Source organism: Acartia tonsa, chromosome 11 (assembly GCF_053477335.1).
Source record: "Acartia tonsa isolate MP-2025a chromosome 11, ASM5347733v1, whole genome shotgun sequence".
NCBI lineage: Eukaryota > Metazoa > Arthropoda > Copepoda > Calanoida > Acartiidae > Acartia > Acartia tonsa.
The window spans coordinates 12,636,582-12,660,851 of record NC_137270.1 but is presented as its reverse complement, the minus strand read 5'-3'; the positions used below and the strand labels follow the sequence as shown (position 1 = coordinate 12,660,851).

The 24,270-nt window shown below is 32.3% G+C and overlaps 2 protein-coding genes across 3 annotated transcripts in view; both read left to right on the top strand.

The window, feature by feature from the left end:
• Positions 1-24,270, top strand: part of LOC145331048 (uncharacterized) — a 456,415-nt gene that overhangs the window by 360,130 nt on the left and 72,015 nt on the right. The gene's annotated exons all lie outside the window — the stretch shown is intronic.
• On the top strand, positions 1,018-16,819 carry LOC145332371 (uncharacterized). Its single transcript, XM_080177371.1, has 3 exons — positions 1,018-1,051; positions 1,085-2,917; positions 16,812-16,819. The coding sequence occupies exons 2-3, from the start codon at positions 1,195-1,197 to the stop codon at positions 16,817-16,819; spliced, it is 1,731 nt and encodes a 576-aa protein (XP_080033497.1). The 5' UTR covers positions 1,018-1,051; positions 1,085-1,194.

Genomic DNA, 24,270 nt, shown 5'->3' with positions numbered 1-24,270 from the left:
ATCATTTGTTAAAGACATTATATTATACAGAGTGAGGGAACCAAAATTATATTACAAGCTGCGCCAATTACAAATGTTGTCATGCTTGTTTTATTGAGTTTCCTAGGCCCACTATATGTCTTTCCTGTCTTATATATGCACTCTAAAATTGTCTTAACCTCTTTTCGAGGAAGCTTTGTGTTTATCAAGTGCAAAATTAATTCCTTATCATTAATCCAAAAACTAAGCGCAAATGTCGTCTTTTTTGACTTTCCCTTCATAAAGTGACGCAGCATGGATTGTTTATATGCGCCCACGTTTTTTACTTTTGAATGAGATATGAGAGTGTGAAGATTTCGGAGAACAAAATTGGGCCTATCATTGGTCTCATTGTGTGTGAACGACCCTAGTATATCAGGGATTTGAAACCATAAGAGCTTCAGGTAGAATTTGTTAATTTTATAAGGAAGAATGGTGTATAGGACGATTATATGTAGTTTTAAAAAGGCTTTAGCCAGCTAAGCATGAAACTTAATTATGATTAATATATGTTTTAGTAATTTTTATGTGCCTTATTGTTGCATTTAACAATGATTTATTAAACCAAATAATTTTCCTTTAAAGCCACAGTTTCCAAAGATTTTTTACCGTAGAGAAAAATGATTTTTAAAAAGCAAATAAGATTACGTGGTTATAAATAACTGGAATTATGAACTAATTGATATTGTAATTTCAGGTCTTTGAAATAATTTCATCAATAAATCTATATTCAAACCTGCTGTTGAAACTTGATGGTTCCTGGTATTGGGGGTTTGTATGTTCGCCAACTGATCTCGTGAACTTCCCGCTAATTCGGAAGTCAAGCTCAACCAAAGTGTCATGGTTGAGACAATTTCAAAGTATCTGATGAATAGGCGTTAGCATTCATCAAGAGATCAATAGCATCTAGATTATTGTTGCAAAAAAGAAAGAGCTGCACAAGCAATTTCAAAGGAATGGAGTTTGAAGGAGCTGCACAAGCGAATTTCAAATAACCTGATGGTTGAAGGCGCTGCACAAGCAATTTCAAATGGTTCTGAGGAATAGGCATTAGCATTCTTCAAAGAATCTGAAGAATAGGCGTTAGCATTCTTCAATAAATCAATAGCATATAGTGTATTGATGAAAAAAAAACATTGACAATTTTTCTGTGAAATAATTACCTAGTGAATCAATATGGTGCTCACTAAAAAGCAGAAAATTGAGCGAGCTATCGCTATTGGCAATGAAAGGCTAGAGGTGTTTGACGAACAGATAAAAGTGTTTTATGAAAATCTAAAAGCCTGCCAAAGTTTTAGTTCATGTGAAAATGTGAATTTAAAATCAATTTGTGACATTTTTAGTGAGGTCAAGGACCAATCTGACCTAATAAAAAGTCTAAAACCTGCCGTGGATACTAGTGAGCTGCGCGAGTTCAAGCGTGATTTGGATGAAGCTAGTGAGCAGAAAACTGTTGCTGATAAAGTTTATGCGTCGTTGGAGCAGTGTACAAAAATTCTGTACTGGCTTGACAATGATTCAGACGACGCGAGGTCAAGCACTGTCGCCAGGAACCTCGACGTCATTGAGAAGGTGAAGATGGACATGGGAGTGCTTAAAATTTCCGTGGAGTTGCGCCAAGAAGTACGTGATATGTACCGAAGGCTTAGAGAGATGGAACGTCGTTCATCTAATCTGGATGAGAGTGGGACACCTGCCATGCTCTCCAGAAGTATGTCTGCCGTGGATATTCGGAGTTCCAACCCGCAGTATGGGCGCTGGGACAACAGTTTGTTGCCGTCGTTCGACGGTACTGACACGGATTACCCAAACTTTAAACAGGTCTTTAAAGATCTATGTTCTGGTTATGGATTTGCTGACCAGAGGTTAAGTCTGATGTTGTGTATGGAGAAGGTGATAACCAACCCGGAACTACGCAAGCAAGTGTCAGCGATTAGAGATCATAATGAACAATGGGCGTTTCTTGATCAGATGTTTTTATCAAACACTCGCCGGTTCATGAGGATTTTAACTAAGTTGAACAAGATGAAACCTGTGGATAAACCTGTGGACGTGGTTAGCGCAATTGCTACCTTCAAGAGCATGATGCAGGAGGTAGAAGCCATCGTTGGTTCTGCAGCTAAGGATTACAATCACCTAACTCTTATTCATATTTTTAAAGACAAGTGCCCTGAAAATTTGAGAGACAAAATTATGATGGAGCTAGGTAGCATGAACCAACCAAACATCCAGAAGATTGTAGAACTGCTGGAGAGGACCAGGGGTGCCATGTTGGCCGGTGATATGTCCTATGACAATGGCGCCGGCAAGAGAAATCGTGATAGAGCTGCCGCCGCGCAAGTGTCTGGCCGCAGTGACAATGAGAATGGAAAGGCTGGAAAGGACAAGGCTTCCAAGTGGAACAGTGCATGTCCTGTTGAAAATTGCGAGGATAAACATCCTATTTTCCGTTGTCCCACATTTAAGAAGATGGATGTTGTTGACCGAAAAAAAGTTGTCCAGCAGAATAAGTTGTGTGAACTCTGCTTGTGTGATGGTCATGCTGCTGACAATTGTAATAAATCGGATAAGCTTGGTGTCTGTGGCACCAATAATTGCGACGGTTATCATAGTCGTATGTTGCATGAGGCTAGTGCTAGTGTGAATACAGTCTACAAATCAAGTTCTGCGCCTAGCACCTGTACCTTCCTGCTGCAAATAGTTCCAGTTGTAGCACCTGGCGGCGGCGCCTGCCATGCCGCCGTCATGTTTGATTCTGGTGCGAGTCTACCACTTATATCTGAGAAGATGTCCCACAAGTTGAAGCTGAAATCTACCGGCAGATATACAAACATTTCTGTTGCTGACGGTAGTGAATCATCCTGCCGCAATGTGGTGTTCTATCTGAAGGACAGGGATGGTAATTTGAGAGAATTTGAGGCAGCTGTTATGCCTAACCTCGGAGGTGGCAACGAGATGCGCTCGGTCCATCCGGAAACCGCCGCCAAAATATTTAAGATGCCGCCAGAAAGATTTACATATATCAGTGGAGGCTTAGATATCATCATTGGGAATACACATCCTGACGTGTTTCCATCAACCTACCAGAAAGTGGGCCAGTCTATGTTGTGGCGAACCATTTTTGGTAGTGGTTTTATCTGTACAAGTGCTGACTATGGAGCTGGTCAGCAGAAATCTGCATATAAAGCTGCCGTAGCTGTTGATAATGAGCCGGTTGGTACTGCCGTAGCTGTTGATGAGAGTGCGTGGCCGGTTGGGTCTGCCGTAGCTGCTGTTATTGAACCTGTTGGTTCTGCTTGTAACGCTGCTGATGAACCTTTTGGTTCTGCTAGTGCCGCAGCCGTTGACAATATGGCTACGGTGGGTGTTGCCGTGGCTAATATTGATAATGATGTTAGTTGTGCTGCAGTTATTCCTGATGATATTGGTAACGATACTGTAGCCGTTGAGAATATTGTTACGGCGGGTATTGAGCCGCTGAATGATTCGGTTCCAGCCGGACAAGAGCCGACGGGAGTTTCGGTTCCGGCTGGACAAGAGCCGATCAGAGTTTTGGTTCCAGCTGGACAAGAGCCGACGGGAGTTTCGGTTCCAGCTGGGCAAGAGCCAATAAGAAATTCGGTTCTGGCCGGACAAGAGCCGACGGGAGTTTCGGTTCCGGCCGGACAAAAGCCGGTAGATGATTCTAAATTTTATGACAGTCACACTTTTATTACTTGCCCTGGTGCTGTCATGAATCAAGAATCGACTTGGCTGCTGCCAACCTTGCCGCCCGACACAGGGTAAGAGGCCTGCAAATGGCGGGTGGAAATATGGCGGGTGTTGCCGCCAGAAAGTCATTGAAAAATTTCAAACCACACCTATCTAATCTACAACATAAACTATCTATGTGAAAATGATCTTTAAAGAAAAAATATTACAAGTTATATATTAAGCTTGTGAAGGGAACCTAAAAAGGTTCTGCAAAGAATAAGTATTCATTATTCAACTAATTTTATTGTTCATATTTAAGCACAAAAATTCTACAAAATTGTTTAGACTTTTAAAGCAGATTTTAAAAGATTTTGTTTCTTTAAGTATGATTTTGAAAAGCAAAAGTTCGTGTGTTAACTACCAAATGATTTTTGCAGAATTTAAAATACCTCGAAAAGTATTTTTTTCATGGTTCACGTTTGCTTAAAAAAATGTTATTTCTCAGATTCTCGTATGAGATAATGCATTAAAGTAAAGAACACAACATGTAAAATTATTATGATAATGTTTAAAATATTTCTTATTATTATTTTAAAAAGATTATCGCAAAAAATCAAGATATTTGTTTTAATTTGTAAGCAAATAAAGTTTTTTCTTTCACTCCGGAGGCAAGGATTCCTAATAATCCACGCGTAAAGATTTTTCTTCATTCCGAGAGCAGAGATTCGTAGTAATATATGTACCTAGCGACTTCGGACAATTTTAAACCTTGAGAAAGTATTTTATAGCAATTATTTCCTAGGTACATATATTTTCGTTCATGGTTAAAAATGTAACTCTATTTTCTATGAGATAAGCATTTATAATAATGAACACGATGTATGATATTATTAAATTATTGATTATTATTTATATGAATATCACAGAATTAATTTAAGATAAACTATGCATATTTTAAATTAACCTTTCCTTCATTTTTATCGCAGATATTAAAATAAAAGCAGTTGTTAAAAATTATGATTAACAATTGATTCTTATTTTATGGAAATTGAGATTTTTTTAGTAAAAAAAAGCCACATTTTTCATATGCCTATTTTTATGCCTAAAATAAGAATCAAATGAAATGCGATTAAAGTTTATTCTATTTCATATGCTCAAATTTAATTTTATTGAGTTTAAATTCTTTTCAAAAGTACAATTCATCAAATAAAACTTACCTGAAAAGTTTACCAAAAAGGAATAAATGTGTCGAGGTTGCGTGATTCGATATTTATTCTAAGAGAAAAAATCAAGTATTTTTTAGCAGATTTTTTTTAAAAAAAATTATATATGAATTTCAATCAAGTATAACATTTTTTATTCAGATCAAGGAATGATTGAAAATTCATATTTAAAGTCTCATATTTTTTACAAAGAAAAATTGGTATTTTTTCATAATTTCAATGAAAATTCTAACGAAGATATTATTATTTTGCTATTCTTTAAGTATTAAAAAGTTTTATTGTTGATTAAGATATTACAGTTCTTATTCATTAAGTTTGAAAAACTTTCTGCCCAAGGATTTTGAAAAATTTTTTCTTACTACTCTTTTTGATGCTTAACAAATTTAGTTTTAAGTACCTATAAATCTTAATTTTCTTGTCTAAGATTTATTTCGTTTATTTTACCATTATTGTTTACATTTCAACCTGATTTCGTAGGTACTTATTGATTTATTAATAATGATTTATTACCTATTGATTATGAAATGATTATTATTTAGTATAGTTGTTATATTTACAACATCATGATTAATAGGATTGTCTATTTTAGGATTTGTATATGTGATCTTGTGATTGTCATGTGCATGGAATGTTGTATGGTACAAACCAATCCCCATCCTTCTATCCTAAAATGTGAGGTATATTGAGTCCTAGTGAGGAGTATAATATTGTGTATGCATTTCACGGGGTTTCATTTAGTTAGGAGCAAAATTGTCACGTTTTCGGGATGTGGCCATTCTCATGTGATTATGGTGAGTTGAGTTTAGTGAGAAATGTTGCTAGTGCTCAGCGCAAAAAAACCTTGAATCTCGTTAAGGAAGTTAATTTGACTTTCAAACGGGGGGTGTGTCTTAACCTCTTTTCGAGGAAGCTTTGTGTTTATCAAGTGCAAAATTAATTCCTTATCATTAATCCAAAAACTAAGCGCAAATGTCGTCTTTTTTGACTTTCCCTTCATAAAGTGACGCAGCATGGATTGTTTATATGCGCCCACGTTTTTTACTTTTGAATGAGATATGAGAGTGTGAAGATTTCGGAGAACAAAATTGGGCCTATCATTGGTCTCATTGTGTGTGAACGACCCTAGTATATCAGGGATTTGAAACCATAAGAGCTTCAGGTAGAATTTGTTAATTTTATAAGGAAGAATGGTGTATAGGACGATTATATGTAGTTTTAAAAAGGCTTTAGCCAGCTAAGCATGAAACTTAATTATGATTAATATATGTTTTAGTAATTTTTATGTGCCTTATTGTTGCATTTAACAATGATTTATTAAACCAAATAATTTTCCTTTAAAGCCAAAGTTTCCAAAGATTTTTTACCGTAGAGAAAAATGATTTTTAAAAAGCAAATAAGATTACGTGGTTATAAATAACTGGAATTATGAACTAATTGATATTGTAATTTCAGGTCTTTGAAATAATTTCATCAATAAATCTATATTCAAACCTGCTGTTGAAACTTGATGGTTCCTGGTATTGGGGGTTTGTATGTTCGCCAACTGATCTCGTGAACTTCCCGCTAATTCGGAAGTCAAGCTCAACCAAAGTGTCATGGTTGAGACAAAAATCCATAAAACTTTAATTCTAAATATTACTAAAAAAGCTTATTACCGATTTTTTGCGCGATTTCTGTGAGTGAATTATTGAATTTATTGAGATCTTAAGTCGGTTCTAATGTGGTGCGATCAGCTGTTCGGCTGCTAACCGTCGTTATTAAGAACAATTTAAAATTTTGTATGTGAATTTTTAAGAGTTTGTTATACCATACATACTTTGGAGTCATCTGTTGTTCATTTAGTTCATTTTTAAGCTTCCTATTTTTTTAAAGTAGCGCAGCTACTCTATAATTAAGGCCAGTCCGTAGGTCAATGTATTTATTGGTACACATTTAGGATTTGTAATCAAAGGACCTATCCTATGATATAAAGTAGTAAGATTTTTTGTCCGAAGATAAAGATCTCGGAAAATACTGAACCGATTGAGTTCTCCATTTTAGTTAAGCTTCACCTAGGTTATTGGGTGGTTTTAGGCAATTTTAGGTTTAAGTCGTGGAATGGGTTAAGGCTATTTTTCTCCCAATTATCTCCCCCCTACGAATATGATAGGCTCTAGATGCTAGGGGTGAAGCTGCAAGTTTATTATATTTTATTTTCTATTTACTTATCCATTCATCTAAGATCTATCTATCTATTTATCTATTTATTTATCCATCTATCTATATTAACAAACATCCCATGGCAGTTTTTAGGCAATAGTGTTCACTTCATGTCGACATTTTTTTGTTTTTCTCCTGTTAAGCTTTGGTGCTCGTATTGTGTCGACACAAAACCACTATTAACATAATGAATTATAATAGGGTGTTTACAGGTTTTTAATAGCAATGCTTAATAATGCAGATAGTGTCCAGTTAGCTGATTTATCATCAAGTCAATATTATGTCAGTTTTGGTCACTTTTATTTCTAGATGTTAAACAAATATCAGTAATTGTAAATGTCAGCAATAAGTATCCATGTTTAGCTTGATTTACTCCCCCACCCCCCTAAAAAAATCCACTGTTTCGCGGGAACGAAATTTAAAGGCCTTGAGAAGCGAAAAATATCGGCCCATATTTTACGGATGACTTAGGAAGTTTAAATTTATAGTATGGTTCCATCAATACAGTAAAATATAGATAATTTTGGCTGTAAGTTTAGGGGTTATAAAGCTGATAGTGTACTATAATTCTCCTGTTAAATGAGGAAGGGGAAGGGGATATTAAACTTTAAATCATAATAGTACCCAAAGTTTTAAGCAAGTTTTCACTTTTGTTAGCTTAAAAACTTTGGGCGCTACGTGGCTTCATATTCGAAGAGATATAGGTGTTCAGAAAAGTAGCCTAAAACCAAAACTAGACTTATTTATAAATTGAAAAGCTTATAACCATCTCAGGAACTTATAATCCTTCGCTTCAGACAAAAAAGGCTTACTACTTTTTTATAATTAAATGGACTAAACAATAACAAGTTAGCTATTTCTAAAAAGTTGGTTGTTTTTTATAAATATCCTAAATTTAGTACATATTAACTATAACTATAGAATATAGATCTTTGGTTGTGCCTTCACCATCGCACATGTCTTACATTATTAAAACCTAAAAACCGCATGTAATTACAATAGCATGAACTGCTATTACTTTGTTGTTATCAGCAGCTGCGCTACTGGCATTGGCGGACTCTGAAATCTAAGGGGAGAAAATTAGCCTAACACCATCTCGGAACCAATGTGAAGCTCAATCGAGTAATTGGTTAGCTAAATCTCAATTTACAAACAAAAATCTTACTACTATCTAGTTGCTTAGTCTCTTGCCACGATGGGAGGGCGGGTTAGGTTAGGAAAATATCCTAAGTCAATTATAAATCTTCCCTGAAAAGTATAACCCATTCGGAGATCTTTAGTTTCAGACAAAAACCTCTAATTACTTTAGTAATAGGCTAGGATTATATCTTTTTTGGTGATTATGAAGCACTTTGCATATATGAAAACATTCGATTGTGAACGCACACAAGATCTTTGTGTATTGGTATTATGTAGTTTACTGTAAGAAGAGATTACGCTTCCAAAATAAAATAAACTTACTAAAAGCCACGGGAACTTTTACACATTGAAAAAGGACATTAGATAGGATGAATTAAAAGTACTACCTTCGATAAATTTCTTTTGAAAAAAAAATAAACTTTAATAATTGTTTTATGCTTTAAATTAATCAGAAATAATGAGTTATATAATTCGTTAAGAAAAAAAAATGCCTTTGATATCGAGTTAAAGGTTTTGAATCATCACTTTCATCACTTTCATTCCTGAAATTTGTATGCAGTTATTTTTTTAGGAGGTGGATGTTTCAAATTTTAGTTCTGGGGATTTTACACGGCAAAATAGCACATTAGAACTGGGTCCTATGCTAGCACGGTACTCTGCTGTAAAACTATTGTGTTAGAATCGTCCTATATATTAACAACACTCTTAGATAATATGAATTTAAGCAAGAATTACAACAGTACACTTCTAATAGGAATAGAAAAATTAAAATTCAGCCTTTTTTTAGATCAGTTAGGTTAGGGAAAGATAAATATAATTCAAAACTCTTTTTCTTTCATTTACCACTCTGTCCGTCCGTCTGTCTGTCTCTTTGTCTATTTGTCTATCTTCCCTTTTTTAATTTAATCGGTTTGTCAGTTTGTCTTGTCTATCCATCTGTCTTTCTGTTAGTCTAGTCATGTCTATCCATCTGTATGTTTGTCTCTCAATCTGTATGTTTGTCTGTCTGTCTGTATGTATGTGACAAGTCTCCATAATTACCCTATTAGATAATATATGCAATATTAGCCCCTTCCCTCCCCCCCCGTTATTATTTCTAAATTCAATATCAGGGTTAAATATCCAGGGTGTGCTAATTATTTTATTTTACAAAATAGACGTTTACATCTTTCTCAAATTCTTTATTTTGATAGCATTAAAATACAGGGGGGAAGATAAATCTTTCTTCCATTTACCTATCCTTGTATAAGGACTATCCTATTATAGAAAATAGTAAGGTTTTTTTGTTTCTTATATATTTCGGTAGAGCTTTACATAGGTTCTTGGTGGTTTTAGGCTACTTAACTTTTATTCGTCTGATGGTTTTAGGCTATTTTACTACTTTATCTGCCCTAGATTTTAGGGGCGCAACCGCCAGTATGCAATAAGCCATCAAATCACGAAAAGTCATCCCCATTATAATACAGCATTATTCATCTAATAGGCTGAATATATAGTTATCCATAATAGTTTTAATTATACACAGTTATCTATTTAGCCATTCTTAACAATTTTGTCATTTTTAGGCATATTTAAGGCTATTATCAGTTTCAAATTGACACTTAGATAGATAGATAGATAGGTATGAGGAGACATTGGACTGTAAATTACACTGGTACCCAAAGTTTTAAGCCACCTTATTATATCAATTGGCTTTAAAACTTTGGTGACGTTTATGAAATCTGATTGGTTTGTTCAAAACTATTATTGTTTAAACTTTTTGAAAAATACTTTAAATCTACAGAAGGTGTAATTTGTTTATTATCATTTGGGATATGTACCAATTTATCATGCATTGTCTTATCCCTTATATCCCTGTTGGAACCAGATATCTATTTAATTCCGCATGACTGCATATTCTAATTGTTACGGTACCTAAGTCCTATATATGTAATATGTGTCCCCAAAAATATTCATAGGGTTTGCGCGGATGTAATTTTTTGTAACAAATTGGTGCCTTGCGAGAAACCTCCTTGATGTATAAAAAAGAATTAAATAAGAGTCGGGGTATTGCCCTTTGCTCAATATTATCAAACCTTGAGAAAAAAAACCTCAAAATAAATCATGGGAGTATTGTTGGACAACATAGCAGTGTTTTGATTAATTATTTTAATCTAAAGAAGGGGTAATTTTGTTGATTTTAATAGTGGGTGTACATCAATTTAACGTCCATTGTCTTATCCCGGTAGGTAACTCTTTTTTTAAAGAAATCTAAGTGAATTTCTTCTTTTGTATAAAATGTTTTCTTTATTCTAGGTATGTTAACCATTTTCGAGATCACAATAGACAAACACACAAACACTCTACTACTTTTAAAACATTTCAAAATTCCGGCAAAACCCTAACATTTCAGGCCCCCCGTTTATGCCTATTGAATAGCCTAATATACTTAAACATATATCCATACATTTGGTGTAGTTTTGAAAACAGTTAATTTTGATATTAGCCAATTGTTATAGATAAAAAGTCAAGCAGCTTTAAGCATCACTTAGATTTGGATAAGAAAAATTCATATTATTAATGAAATCGTAATGGAGTTTTTGCCTGTAGAAATAGAAAAAGTATTTTTGCTGTTTTAGAGCCATACAAACTTAGCTGTAATGAAAGAGCACTAACACATATATTGAAATTTAACCTGACATAACGTGGGTTCTAAAATGGCTTTTTACTATGTAATAACAGCACATTAATTCACTATAATGTGCTGTAATTTATCGTCATACTGAGGTAACAAGAACGAGTCCTAGCCTAGCCAGGCGGAAGCGATAACTTAATTTTGACACATTTATGAATAGTCAACACTTTGTCAATTTACAGTTTTGTGGTTGAAACTATTTTTACTATGTTAACATTTGACTAGTCATAATGATATCAAAAGAATATCGTTTTAAAAGTTTTCCCAAGTTATCATGTCTTCAATTCTAATATTCGTGGAAAATTGTCTGTAATACGATGTAATACATGATTGTTCAGTATGGCTTTGAACAGGTTCTAATCTAGCGAATATGAATCAGTTTCGAAGCCACACTGAAAAAAATAATAATTTACATTTTTTGAGAAGGTAAAATTATCTCACATGCCCAACTTTAAAACTTGACATATATAAGAGTACGTGCATATATAGATAGATAGATATATATGGATGGATGGCTAGATTGATGGATGTATTGGTTGATGAATATATAACCTATTTAACAGCATAATCGCTCAAAATTTCGGTTCATCTGTCAGAATTTTCCGAGTTACCTAACTGTTCCGTGACTGATACACTTCAGGAGGAACTACAGTTAATTGAAAATAGATAGGTAGATAGACAGATGGATGGATTTTTAGTGGTAAGGATAGACAGAAGGACAGTTAGAAAGACAGACTCACAGACTAAAGGATAGTTAGATATATATTGATAGAAAGACAGTTAGATAGGATGGCAGTCAGACTAATAGACATATATTAAGGTAGGTAGATAGAAAGATAGATGAGTGAGATGAACAGATAGACAGACAGTTAGATATATCGAGAAAGATATCCATATTTTTAAAGACAGAAAGCTAGATAGAGAGTTAGTTGAGATATAAAGATAGATAGAAAGGTAGACAGACACATGGACTGATTTAAAGATAGCTATTTTAATTGTAATTTATATAGACAGATAAACAGATAGATAGACATAAGATATATCGATGAATAAAAACAATTTTGAAACCAAGTATATGTTATTAAAAGTCGTTTATAGCTATGAATTTTTAAGGGGGTTCCGCCCCAACCAACTAAAATTAATACATTAAATTTTGGTAAAAGCTGTATTCATAAATTAACAAGAACAATTATGTAAGAACTGAAGGCAATATTTCTACAAATGTACAATTACATTAACACTAACAATAGTATTAGTGGTTTAAGACAAGCCTTTTATAAACGTAAAGGGATGTATGTCAGTTTTTTGCGCCTAGGATCTAGCTAACCGCTGAACCGATATGGTTCTCCTTTAGAATGTATTTTCTCATTGATCCTGGGAAGGTTTATAACGACTATTACTCCTTTTTAAAACTGAAATTAAAATTGAGAGGTGGAGGTTTGAGCCTACCCTTCCCGCAAACTAGAGACCCCCCTTAAGGCCTCTAGGAGCGTAGCCGCTAGTTTCTTAATAAAGTACTATTAGCTGTGCCCTAATCATTAAGCTTGGAAAGTACAGTAAAAAGCCTAAAACCATTGTATAACTTAAATTAATATTATTTAATTCAATGACCTAAAATCATACTGGAACCTCTATGAAGCTTTAAATGTTGAACTCTATCAGTTCAGTGATAAGCAACAGGAAAACAATAATAGTTATTTCTTTTATCGTATTGTAAACGGCTTTCCGCGGATATAGAATGTACAATTATAAGATTAAAACTAGTTTTAATTTTATAATTGTACATTTCTATATTCGTAGAAAACTGGATATAATACGATGCTAGACATAGTTTTTTCGTATGGATGAGAACCGGTTCCTATCCACCGGATTCGAATGAATACGAGAAAAATCTTACTGCTTTATATAATAGGATTGTTTGCTTTGTTTCTACTGCGTCATTTATGGCTATTATCATACTTGTTAACAGTAAATTTCATTAAAATTTACATAAAACTCATTTTTTTCGAATAATATCTTCGTTAGACATGGAAATCTTGTGTTAACATACATTTGCCATGATCTTGTTGACTAATATGTAGGGGGACTAAGTGTCTCAAAAATCAGCTATGTGACGTCACAAAAATCAGGAATTGTCCATATCTTTTTAGGTTATCTTTCCTTCTTTCTCTCATCTCCCTCATTTTTATGACGTCACATGATTTTAGAAACACTTTGCCCCCCTACACTAATATGGAATTTTATAAATGGATAATTTGCCCTATATCAAGTTATTTTTTTCATTAATAATATAATGACTAGAGTTGTATGTCGATATAATAACAGCAAAAAAGTTTAATATGAATGTATTATGATAAAATGATTCTGCTTAATGAAGATTCCTGTTTGAATATGAATAAATTAAGAGTTTAAAATGCCTTGTTTGTAAAGAGCGAGTTGGATCCTTAACATTTTTTTAAAAGTGTGTTTAGACATTTAGTTCCCTCTAAAAAACACATTGATAAGTTTATTCTCTCTTATACCATCTTTTTAAAAATATTTTGACTTCGTTGACTTCATTGATATCCTAACCTACCCGTCAAGTAACCATGGATTTAAAGGGATAAGACAGTAGCCGACAAATTGATGTACATCTTCAATGATAATTACCCCTTCTGCAGATTAGTGGTTGAAATGTTTGGACACTCAAAATTAAGAAAAGTCCTCAAATTTGCTAGGCCAACTAATAAGAAAACGTTATTACAAAACTTTGGGGACTATTGTAATTAACAGCCCAATGTCTCCTTTCTCCATGCAAGTAACAGACGCGTTGCCATAGGCCTACTTGGTAAATATTTTTTAAGGATCGGACTTTGATGAGTTTTGATGATGGATTCCCTTATTTGTAAAATCCTTTTGCGTCCAGGGAGTCAGGGATGGATGGACATTCAGCAACTTTAATCAATTTCAACCATGTAATGTATTGTATGAAATATATGAAACTATTAATAGATATTTATTGACTAATATTGTAATAACCTTTCCGCGGATATTAAAATAAAAAATTATGAATTATGAATATTATTTCAATATTCTTGGAAAATGGTCTGTAACACGATAAAATACAAGGTTTATCAGTATGGCTGAGAACTGTTTCTAATCCAGCGAATATTTATCGGTTTCGAAGCCATGGATTTCGCCATTAAAGTTAGGCAGTACTGTAACTTTTTGAACCTCTTTTATCGATTATTGGGTTAAAAATGATTCCTAAAAAGTGTTCATGATAATGAAATGTTAAGGAGATTTTCCACTCCTCCTTTCTTTTTGTTGATTAAGGTAGATCAGTCTTTGGAATTTTATTAATTTTAAATTATTTAGCTTTTTTACCACATTGTTTGTTCCTTTTGGGATTTTTTAATCTATTGCATTTTTAAGGAGTCCTTTGCACCATTAAGCACTAGTAAAGTTTCTAAAATATTGAGAGGAAAGTAAATTTTTCTTCCATTGACTAATCAATAATTTAATAATACTGTTACCATACGTGGCTACTATTAATATTACCCTTATACGTCTTAAGTATCATTTTCATTAGTGATACAGGCAGGAGCGTGCAGAAGGGGGGCGTATTTACCCCTCTGGAAAAAATAAATGGGGTAGGATACATTTTCAAAAGATTCTACCCCCTCAAAATGGTTAAAAATGTAAAAAAAAAACGTCGTGCAACCCCCTGGCAAAACAATTTGCACGCCTCTGAATACAGGGATATGTTATTTAAAGATAAATTTAATTTCCCACATTTACTAAGCTTATACATATTTTCCTACCATAAATATATAAGGGTGGGGTAAACGGGTGTTTTTACCAGCCTTAAACTTTTAAACCCCTCATTTATACCCCCATGATTTTTTTAAAAATACATTAAATTAGTCTCAAATGCTTAAAAACCCTTCATTTTATCCCACTCAAAATAAAAAAGCTTTAACTCCCCTGAGCCTTACCCTTTCTTTTTTTGTTCTGGGGAATTATTTATTTTTCTTCAGTTCATCCCTCCCTGGATGTCTAATTATCAATTTAATTGACATTTATTTCCGCTTTTCAGGTATGGACCAGAGGGGCAGAGACAATAAGATATTATCTTTAAATCAAGCATATACATATACAATATACACAATAATTATGTCCATACGTAGCGCAGCAATAACAAGTTTGTCTCCATCATATATATATTTCCATATAAAAGTTGGTCGAAATCATATAATTAGCAGGGTTCTCTAGTGGACAATGAATTGATGTACAATTGTGATAAACAAAATTACCCCTTCTGTAGAATATAATTTTGGCTGAAAAAGACTTTCATTTAATTTAAGATTTAATAAAGTACCCAAAGTTTTGAAGCCAACAAATAAGAGAACGTGTCCAATATACATAATCTTTAAATGTTATTTACATTCTAATGTCCCCTCAATCCTTGCATCTACAATGCAAACGAACATACGGATGGACAACACTTATTATAGAGTAGCTAGCCACGCGCCTTATAATGTCAATGTAATAATTAAAAGATTTGATGATCATTAGATCGTGTAATAAAACATACTAATGGTCATTTCTTAAAATCCTAATGGGACTAGGAATAGAATCTCAGCAATTTAATCAGTTTATATCATTTAGTAGACCCTTAAAAGAGTTGATGGGTTAAGATTAAGAAATATAAACTCAAACAAAACATGATTCAAATCACGTTTGAAATGTATGAAATTAACACTTTTATTAAAATCTTGCATTTGTCTATAATAAAAAAAATTCCCATACACACACACACAATCACTCACACACACCACACACACACACATACACACACAAACATGCACACACACACACACACACACACACACACACACACACACACACACACACACACACAAACAAACACATGGTCACGTGATGTTGTCCAAGAAACAAAAATGGCGTAGAAATAGTTTTGTCAGTGGTCCTTCAAAATTGTAAATTTTTGGAAAAAGTTTTATCCCCCAAAACGGTGCCAATACACCTACTTAACCCAACCTAAACAACACCTAGAGATGCTTTTTAAAGGTATACAGGGTTAGGTCAATTGAATAAAGGTAATGTTCTGCTCAAGATGGCCATATTTTGTGAGAGTATGAAAGGTTGTGGATTTTGCAGAGTAAGAGGAGACAATGGGCTGTTTATTACTCTAGTCCTTAAAGTTCTATAATAACGTTTTCATATTCATAAGCTTCACAACTTTGGGTGAATTTTAATTGGTTTGTTCATTAAGATGAGTGTTCAAATGTTTTAACCACTAATTTTAATCTACATAATGGGTAATTTGTGTATCATCATTGGGGATGTATATCAATTTATCGGCTATTGTCTTATCCCTTTAGATCGCTGGGATTTTGTGAGAACGCCAAAGAGATATTTATAACAAACCTTGAAGGTCGTTTCTCAACTAAACGTAATCAGTTGTTACTTCAGAGAGGGTTTAGTACAGCAAACCCTCTGGTTTTTGTTATATTTTCATCAAATAACATCGACATTATAAATGACTTAAACTTGTACATTGATGACCTTTATGAATTAGAGGCGGTAACGCTTCTTTAAGCCTCTAGAATCACTAAAAGAGTAATCAACCTAATAAATAATTTTCAGTTTTAAAAAATGCCTAAAGAAAACTTGAGTATGGTGATTTTTCTTGTCAAAATTATGTACCCTTCCAAAAATAGACTAAAACCTGCGGGTTGTAACGCTGATATTAAATGAATATTGTGTTCTGCCGATAAAATATCAGCACCAAAAAAGTTTTAATCTGTTTTTTAATTGAATATCATGAATTGTTTTGAATATGATTATTTAATTTGTAGGTATTTAAAAAAAATTGATTCATTGCAAAAATTTCAAAAAAACTAAACATTTACTTTGCTGTCTAATACCCTTACTGTCAAACCTCTCCGTAGCCCCCCCATCCCTTAAAATTCAGCGGGGGGTTGGGAAAAAAATGGCTGGAAGATTTTATTATAACATCTGGGAGATTTTTATATCTACATGGGTGTTTCATCAATGTAAAAAAAAGGCAGACTTATGTTAATATAGGAAAGACATAATATATACAACTTGACGACAAACATAGGTCAATAAAAGAAAAAATAACCCACCACCAAAATTTCAATAAATCAAAAAACATTAAAAATGCCTTTTGCTATAAAATATTTTTCCCCGTTTTTGAAAAACACTTTTTTGATATGATATAGCTTTAATACTTTTTTTACCTTTAAAACCAAATATTACTTGATTTTATACAAATAAATTATGACATTTTTCGTCTTAAATGCTAAAGCGATTTTTTGCTGTTATTAATTTTAAAATTTGCTTATATATTAATTGTAAGTTTGGACGTAGTTAGCGAAGCATCTCTAAAAGTAAAGTGGTGTAAAATTTAATTATTACTTGATAAGAATATCCTTTTGACTTTACATTTGATTGGTGCTTTCCTTGACGATTAGACACAATATAAAATGTGTAACATTTATATAAATATGGTATAATCAGAGGCTGCTATACAAGCCAATTAATTCCAATTGAAAATGCCACAAAATTTGATATTTTGTTGGAGTAAAGTTGGAGTAAAACTTGTTTCACGTAACTGAAGGGAAGTGGGTAAGAAGGGAATATAAAAAGAGAAGGGGGTTTTGGTGAAATTTTCCTTTGGAATTGTTTGCCAGAATCACATTTCCTCTTTTCCTGGGTATAATTTGTAATTTTAAATAACCTATAACCTGATTTGCTTTCATGGATGTTGTTATCCTTGTTATAGACTATTGATCGGTGGTAGGTAATGAACAGTAATTAATATTACCTTCCAATAATAGTAATAATAATAATAGTCTCAAAACAATACATCGATTCTTTTTTATAACAATGTACTTTTTTGATACATTATGTAATTAATATGTCAAGAAAAAAAAAACAGAAGTTTAAAGGGGGGGAAAAATTTAAACAGTTTTTTTATAACAAGAGCCCTTCCGTTTTTTTGTTAGCAAAAATTACTGAAAATTCCTTGTTTATAAATAGATTTAGATATTTTTTTAAAAAATTTATTAGCTATCCAAAATTAGGGATTTATTGAAATATTTATAGTTCTTATTTTACAAAAAAAATATATATTTCTTTATGAATACTAATTCAAATTTAATCTAAATTTGAAATAAAACAATAGTTATATAACAATTAAGTTTTTTTTAGAGAATTAAATAATATAATTCTGACACGTTTTATAGTTATGTTATGAGAGTCTCGCTCTTAGTAGCGAAGCTACTCTTTTAGTGATTGTGTGTGTCTGTCCATCTGTCGGTAGTGCTTCTGTCTATAACGATGCTCTCTCTAGCCGGGGAGGGAGGGGACATTGGATAATAATTAATATTGGTACTCAAAGTTATAAACCACTTTTCTAATTCGTTGACTTAAATTTTTAAATTTTAATCTAAAGAAGGTGTAATTTTGTTTATCATGATTGGGAATGAACATCAATTTATCGTTTATTGTCTTATCCCTTAAGATTCCTGCATTTTAGTTCAATTTACTTCATTATTTCAAATAATGCATAAAGAGAGTAAATTGTAATCAATTTGAATAATGCTTTGATGTTTGTTTTATTTCTAGCCTGAGCCAAAATTTACATTATACATATTCCCCTTTTTTTTATAGACACATATTTTAAAATTTAACATCGATTTAAAATATTCCTTTGAAACTTCTTTCTTTTTTTTGAAGATTTTGTTTTTAATGCTGCGCTTCTTTCTGATTTATTTATTCTTGTTTTTTATTATTATTATTATATATCTGACACGTGCATATTATAACTGACCAAACTATCTATCTATATAGCTAGACATCCATTATCTATCTATGTCTTACTGTTAAATCTTCTTGCTGTTAATGAATCAACATAAGACTACATGTCATAAAATTTATTATTAGGATAGCGATGCATGGTATATATAGATTTCTAGAAGTAATGGTTTGTTTATGTTGGACTACATATATGTAAGCAGCTATTAGTGCTAATAAAAATGGATGGGGGATTGTTTTCTTAGACTGTTACAAATTTCACTTTATTAGAGTACATGAATATCTTGTGTAAGATCCAAGTAATAATAAATCCATAACAGCGTGTCAGTCTTCATCACTTTTAAAAATTGATATAATCTCGACATTAATGATTAAAATTATATGTCAACACATTACTTCTAGCCTAACAGGGGAAGAATGTGACTAATTGAATTAGTAGTTATTGTATAACCAGTGTCGAACTATGTAAGAAATACTTAGATTATTTCTTTAGCAGGGATAAGGGGACCAAAACTGACATTAATAATATTGTCATCCTGTTCGACCATATAGCATTTAATGAAAGTGGTCGTGACTGACATGCTCTTAACTAACATAATATTTATATTCAACATGAAAGCTGTTTTTACGATGGAAAGATGTCGGTAATATGTAAGCCATGACCACTTTTGGTTAACACACAGGACGTACAAGCTTTTAATTTTTAGATGGGTAAAATGAGCGGTTGCAAGGTTTCGAGGGGGGTGATCTGATATGTTTTTATTTTATTTTTAGGAAATAAAATGAGGGGTTTCAACGTTTGAGGGGGTGAACACCCCTATACCCATCCTGACATATGCCATATCAAAATAGATACATGTCAGGCTTGATGCTATTCTAATAATGATGCTAAAACAATGACAATATGTTGATATAAAATCAGCAGGGATTGTCCCTAAAGGCCTGGTAAACAACATACGGAAGTATGTATATAACTATGTGAGTGTTATATATGTATAATGGAATCAAGTAAGAAATATGCTGGGATCTTAAGGGATAAGACTATGGACTTTAGATCATACACTTCCCTAATGATGATATACAAAATTACCCTACTGTAAATTGAAATTATTGGTTGAAAAGTTTAAATGCTAGTTTCTAGTTGTAATAAAAATTTCAGCTAATCACAGCGCGGCATTTCATAAAATGATGTGCTCTCATTGGTGGAAAGTTGGCTCACCCCGATCTGGCTCACCACTAAAAGATCCAGCTCAGTATAATTTACAATCCAATGTCCACTCCCTCCTGCATGCATACACATGACCATACCTTTCTACCAAAAGTCTAATTTCTTGCACATTTTCTCTAGCCGTGGGTTTTCCGTGCATTATTTGTTAATGATTATTTCAGTTTATTTCTTGGCTATATTTTATTGCTTTTTATGGTTTGCTAATTTTTTGTTGTCGGCTGTTGACTCGTTTAGCTGCTTTAAAATTGACCGGAAGAAAATAATTTGTTTGGTATATATTGAGCTTGATCCGTAAATTGTCTTATTCTTTAAGATTATGTAATAATAGGAAACATAGATATATATTCAACGATTTTATTCATCTTCAATAATTGGATGTTTTGATTTAAACGTGAATATGTCTTCATATATTTATAGTGCGATGTCATACATTGAATCCAATATAATATGTCAGTAAAGACCTTTATTATTATTAAAATTAAAGGTGAACCTAAAACACCTTCAAATATTGGAGCCTGTAAAGATAGGATATGATACAGTAACTTATCCAAAGTACATAATTCTAATGGATAATAACTTCAACATCCACTCCCCACCCCCCTTCCACCACTGTTTTTTGTTAATCATGCATTGTTTGCCCTATTATTTATCGCCTTATATAATAAGTAAAACATGTGTAGCTTTATTCAATTAGTAACGCAGCTACTATATAATTAAGTTTTGTCTGTACGTCCGTTTGTTAAATGTTTGTTATTTTGTTGTTTGTAAAACTAAAATAGCGCAAACAACATTAAATAAAAAGTGATAATGCCTTCCAAAATTTAGTCTATTTTTACTGCTTAATAATTCACTGTTCTTTTTATTGGCTTGTTATTCCTGCACTACTTTTGGATATAATTGTCATTTTTTATTAAATATAAATAACTTTGATATTTTGAATTTTTTTTTGTAAATTTTAATTTTTATAAATAAAGAAAAATGCTTTTAAATTAACAAAAACCTAGGACAATTTATTGATTAAATATACCCAAAAATGATTAAACAAAATTAACCCCTTCTATAGTTTAGAATTATTTATCAAAAACTTGAATATAAGTAACCAAACGTTTTTATAAAACTTCGGGTACCAAAATAATTTACAGTCAAATGTCCCCTTCCTCCTGTATTCACGCAAGCAACCCAATATTCTTTTCTTATTTAATAATTTATTCCTTTAAGAACAAACTATACATAATTAAATAACCTAGTCTTGAAGTATTAATATATACAGTTTAAAAAATAGCACATAAATTGTTAATAACAAGAGATATTAAATATTCTTACTACCATTAAAAACCTTTCAGGAGTAAATATTTACACATAAGAATTGAGGGGAAGATAAATTTCTCCATCGTTGTCAAATCCCTGTGTTCAATACCGAGATTGTGCAATTTTTACTAGCGCCAAACAGACGTGTCTACAATCAGAAGAATATAGAGAAAGGACAAAAGTAGATACACAAATCTTCTTTACGAATAGAGGAAATTGGCGGGTTTCCCTCATCCTGATATCGCAAATGGGCCATAGGGCCCCACAGGGATAGTGTCCTCCAAGAGCTTTTGAACAACAATGTTTTTTTTAACAAACATAAAAAATCAAGGTGGTCCAAAAATAGGAGCAAATGGAAGCATCAAAAATTTTCTAAAATTTTATGTCTATAAATTTAGTAATTTTGCACGGACATCTAATTTGGAAGTATCTAGATATCCACTTCTAGATATCTTTAGCCATATGGTCAGACAAATTTTATGTCAGGCACACAGGTAAAGGTCAATGGAGGATTAAATTAACATTTTCTCTGTAACTGAAAAGTAGAAATTAATGTAGTACACCGTTTTTAAAAAGGAAATGAGGAATATATTTCAATAGACCTATCATCCCTGCCTGTACTTTTTTGTGAGTTTGCTTTAAGAATTGAAATGATTTAAAATTGCCGAGAAAAAAAAAATCAAGGATACCCTTGTCAAAATACCAGCGTATTCTTGGAAGTAACAAAAATTAAATAGTGATCTATTTGTGTGTGCGTTTATTTCTTTTCCTAACCATAAACCTTTGACACTTATAATTTTAAAATTGGTAAAAACCTCTATTATTCTACTTTTTTGCTTGTGATTGGAGAAGATGAATTTATATTCTCTTGACCTATGCAGTAATGCTTATTTTCAGTAGGGTGTGTAATACATAGTACATAGATGTTGCATTTTTGTGGACATTATAATATAAGGAACGAGCAACTTATTAGAAAGAAAAAAAAAATTATCAATTTAAATATCTAAACCATTTAATGTTTTCCTCAGTTCAAAAAGTTTTCGATTTCTTCAAAATTATGGTATTCTTAAAACAATCAAGCACAACATGTAGACATGCAATAAATTGTGTCTTAATAATAATTAATATCAAGTAGCAGAATAGTTCGGGCAAAATAGTTTTTCTGTAGTTGAAATCTATATCCCTCTCTTATCCCAGGGGATTAGGGGGAAATTTTCATTTATCGTCCATTGTCCTGTCCCTATATCCCTGCGGTCCATTACACAATTTCCATGTTTTATTGTATGCAACAAAAATTTGCAACAAAAGTTGAATAAAACATACACAAATTCAAGGATATAAGGATAGATCTATGCAAGATAAATTAATCCTGCCCCCAAAATATAAAATATATACAAAATATTGTTAATAAAGCTTTAAAATTCGTTTGAGAGAAGATTTTATTGTCTTTCAGTAGTAACCTATCGCTGTGGGAGGGGAAGGGGATGTTGTGTCATGAAAATGATGTATTGGAAGAGAGGAAGGGGGGGGGGGATTTCCCACTATCCGAGAAAACCTTATGTTGACATAAATTGTCGATTGTTTATCATGTCATTACTATTTTCAATGTTAGAGATTTGCTTTCATAAACGCCTTTGTATTAATGACTACAAAACACTGTTTACATGTCGATATAATTTCAGCATCAAAGTTTAGCATGGGAGTGTTTGCAAAAAGTATTGGTTTGTGATGACATCTGCCATTCTTTGCAATTATTTTGCACACATAACACCATAGGCGTAAATAGTGGGGGAGGGGGTTAGTGGGGGGGGGGGGGGTTCTAACTCTAAACATAATTTTATTCCCTCCACCAAAAATGACTGTGGTGGAGGGGTTTTCAATTTTTAGTTAAGAACTAAATAATTTGCTTATTTTTACCCCCTCCCCCTCATACAAATTATCTAAATGCCCCTGGTGTAACAAAAACATAGAATACCGGAAATGATAAAAAGAGATAAAAAATTTTCCTGCCCAATTTTTATGCTAGATTAATGAGATTGATTAAGACAAGAAAAAAAATTGGTTTTCTGTATCTTAATTTAATGTTGTGATAGTTAAGAAAAAGGGTGAGAATAGTTGTTTTTAAATTTAATAAGAAAAAAAAAGATGAACAAAAATTACACCTTTCATTAAGACATAGAAATATTTTAATTGGTTAAATAAAAGTCATGAAAATGCATAAAAATGATTTATTTCAAGAAAATAAAATTCCAATGTTTTTATTTTCGTGTGAAAAAGACAGAAATTTAGCGATTTTAATAGAATTGATTTTTTAATGTTTGTGTGAAATTAGGCATTTGAATGTGTAATCTTTATACATTAAAAAAACATAGTTTAAAAACAATGGAAACACAAATATTACATGATTCAAAATGATAAAATTCACTGAAAATATCTCCTATTTTCCTAAAGTTTTTTTTTAAACGCCTTTTTCGTTGTTTTACTTTCCTTCTTCTATCTGATTTTTAAAAAGAAATTATTAAAATGTTTCAAAAACTAAAAGTGTAATTTTTTATATTGCTTCAAGTTAAAAATGCACTTGTGTAATTATGTAATGGAAAAACGATAACTTCTTGTAGGAGTGTGTTATTTTAGTTGGCTTTTTTAAAGACTGTTAAATCTTATAGTGCAACACAACGATGGAAAGGAGAGAGGAGAATAAAAAAGAAAGGGAGTAGGCGACGGAAAACAAACAAACAGACATAGAACGTACAAAGAGTAGCTTCGCTACTAAAAATGCAGCTTTTGTAATTATGTATATTATATTACCTAACCAAAGTAAAAAATGTGAAAAAATTTAAAATTGACCACACACCTATAATTTTAATATTTTAATTATGTAAACGATTCTTTTCATCTTTTCAACTGAAGGTGTGCACAGGGACGTCCGGCGGCGAAGG